Source organism: Larimichthys crocea, chromosome I (assembly GCF_000972845.2).
Source record: "Larimichthys crocea isolate SSNF chromosome I, L_crocea_2.0, whole genome shotgun sequence".
NCBI lineage: Eukaryota > Metazoa > Chordata > Actinopteri > Sciaenidae > Larimichthys > Larimichthys crocea.
The window spans coordinates 1,644,654-1,647,811 of NC_040011.1; the positions used below are offsets into that span (position 1 = coordinate 1,644,654).

At 36.5% G+C, this 3,158-nt stretch overlaps 1 protein-coding gene across 4 annotated transcripts in view; it reads left to right on the forward strand.

The window, feature by feature from the left end:
• gria2b (glutamate receptor, ionotropic, AMPA 2b) overlaps positions 1 to 2,790 on the forward strand; it is a 46,003-nt gene extending 43,213 nt beyond the window's left edge. For 2 of the 4 annotated variants that reach the window (XM_019267354.2, XM_019267353.2), the window contains exons 15-16: positions 1 to 211; positions 743 to 820. The exon at positions 1 to 211 is cut by the window's left edge and continues 38 nt beyond it. In XM_019267354.2, coding sequence (XP_019122899.1) covers positions 1 to 208 — 208 coding nt within the window. In that variant the 3' untranslated portion in view covers positions 209 to 211; positions 743 to 820. Of the gene's footprint in view, positions 212 to 742 lie in introns of all 4 variants that reach the window. The other 2 variants (XM_010742917.3, XM_019267352.2) reach the window with 1 other exon arrangement.
• The last annotated feature ends 368 nt before the right edge of the window (positions 2,791 to 3,158 follow it).

Genomic DNA, 3,158 nt, shown 5'->3' on the forward strand with positions numbered 1-3,158 from the left:
GGTCTTCTACATTCTGGTCGGAGGACTCGGTTTGGCCATGCTGGTGGCCTTGATTGAGTTCTGTTACAAGTCCCGAGCCGAGGCGAAACGAATGAAGGTGGCAAAGAATGCACAGAATATTAACCCAACTTCCTCGCAGAATTCACAGAATTTTGCAACTTATAAGGAAGGTTACAACGTATATGGGATCGAAAGTGTAAAAATTTAGGGGGTAGGGAACGAGGTTTTCATAAATTCCCCCCAAATGCACGCTTTTTGGCTCCATCCGTTTCATCCTTCAGTGTTAGTGAATGAAGAGGTTGGCCAAAGGATCGTATGTACTGGTGATTTATGATTTAATGAGAGAGAGAGAGATATCCCCCTGTTTTTAAAGCTTAAAACTGTGTTTGTCCATTTAAGTTTCCTTGCTATTTGAAACCATTTTCATGTATGACTGTTGATGGCCATGCTTGTTTATACCTCTGTCCTAGTAACACATTTCAACAATAATGCTTGCAATGACCATGCATAAGCCTCTACATGATCATTTGAATCTTGCATTGTTGTCCATGGTCATCATATTAAGTTCTCATCGACATTCTCATGTTTTTTAACATTTATAATCTTTTAAGCTTACAGACGTGGAGATGCTCTTCCCTAACATGTTGCCTCCTTGTTTGTGTATGGATCCATGTGTGTGTGTGAATGTGTTAATGTTTGCGTTTGCTTGCGCCTGTGTGCACATGTGATTTTGTTTGTTTAGATGACCTTTGGGGACGCCATGAGGAATAAAGCGAGACTTTCCGTCACTGGGAGTACTGGGGAGAATGGTCGGGTGATGACTCCAGAGTTTCCTAAAGCTGTCCACGCTGTCCCTTACGTGAGACCTGACATGGGACTAAACGTCAGCCTGACAGATCTGTCCTGATCAATGAGAAACTTCTGAGTGCCTTACAATGGTTTCAATAGAGCGATTTTTTTTTTTTTGTCCTTCCCTCCCTCCTTCTGTTCCAGCGCTTTTTCTGTCTCTGTCTGGTGAAAAGGGAAACGTGTGAGATGGGGGCTTCATTTTGTCTCTCACAAAGACTTGTATTGTTGCTCTCTGTCTCTATTTCTCACTGTATAAATCGCCTCCCTCTCTGGGTGGAATTACATCTCGGAATATAAAAGGGAGGCTCTTTTTTTCTAAACTGATGACACCATGCTTTCCTATCTATCTGTCTGGACTGGACTGAGACGGAAACGAGGGCTTGATTGACGGCAACGGCTGCATCTGGAAGTCAGAGTTTCAGTCATTTTTAACTGTGTTTAACTGTGTGTGTGCGCGTGTGTGTGAGGGTGTGCGTCAGGGGAAGATGTTGTCAAAAACACACTGTTTCTGTAGCCACCATCACCAAACAGGATTTTCAAGCACACTTGATATCATCTGCATTAAGATGTGAAATTGTCCTTTTTTTTCTAAGAAAATCTACGGAAAAAAGTTTATTGAAAAAAAAAATATTTTTATGTATTTTCACAAAATAGCTTTTAAATAAACTTGCTTACATACTGGTTGAATATAAACATCTTAATGTGTGATAAAGACAGAAAAAAATACTAAACAGCTTCTAGCTTCATATTTTTAAAGCCAAATACATATGGAGGTGAGATGTTGAAATCATGTAATTAATTCCTATTCTAAACTTTCCTGTATATTTTATTCTTTAACATTTGGTGTTGATATGAAATATATGTCAATGCTTGACATTTGGAATCAATCCTTCTATGTTTTTCTTGTTAGAGTTGGTGCAGCAAATTCTTTGCTTTAAACTTTTGTCTCTTTGTTTGCTTCAGTGCTTTCGTTGTTTGTATTTTTTTCTGACAAGGACCAGGGTTGTTCTTACTTTCACGAGGAGATTAATCTGTTTACACGCCATGAATGCAAAACAAAAAACAAAAAAATAGTACGGTATGGTATTTTATCGCATCACATTTTGAAGTGACATCAAAAACAGGCATCAACATCCACATGGTTTACGTGGTGGTTTAAAATGCCAAATAAGTATGAGTGCCAAATCCTAGTGCCAGTAGATATGAATATAGTCTTAATATAATCAGTCACTGTCATCTCAGTGAATGTAAATGATACATTCTGTAACTTTTGTAACTAGATGTACAGTTGGTGGCAATGACAGTGCTAATACAATAGCCTTTTCGCTTTGTTTTCCAGTCTTCATGTATTTTGCATTGATCTGACAATGAAGTAGCACCAGTTGCATGTTGTTGCCGCAAATACTACATACATTTATTTCATTACTGCCAAACATGCGTTTTCATTTTAATGTTGAAGTTGTGAGGTTAACTGTTTGAAATTGGAAATACAATGTTAGACATATATACATATATTTTGTATAAAAAGTTTAAATATGAAAAATTATAGCCCCTTTTCAATATAGTGCCACAAAGCAACTAAGCTTCCATTAAATAATACATTTGGTTACCTACTCAGTATGTTTCTTTTTCAGTTACTTTCAGTTACTATAAATTACTTACACAACTTACACAGACGAGCACTTCTAATTATGAGACACATTTTGTTTTATTTTTTCTGAAATTGACCTATGAAGAGTCCTCTGCAACACAAATGGAGGTAAAGTGTACTATTATTATTAATGTTGTTTTTGTATTCAATGACAGAAACATATACCGTAGTTGTTTATCAATTTCATTGCATATTCAGGCTATTCTCACTGACATTTTGTATATGGAATGTGTGCTAACCTGTTTATTTTTTGGGACTCTTTCTAAATAAAAGTGGCTGATCTCTTGTTATCTCTCAGTGTGTGTCATTTATTTGGCAGGAGTTAATCCGGAGTAAAGAAGCACAGCACAAGTAATGTAATGTTTTAACCCTGGTAATTTAAGAACATCTTTAATTGACAGAGAGGTTTTCTTCAGAAAAAGGATAAGTTTACTTAGAAAGGCTGACTGACTTCAGCAACGAGGGCCAGAATCCAATGCCATAAGATGATTTGACATAATGAATCTGTGCCTATCTATTTCATCTAACATCAAAGTAAAGGATAATTATTTTTCAGTGGAATGCCACCCAGTTGATGGTTATTATTTGAGGACAAAAATAGGGTGTCAACTGGCTGTATAATTTATGATAAAATTTGATTAAAGTTTAAAGTTAAACT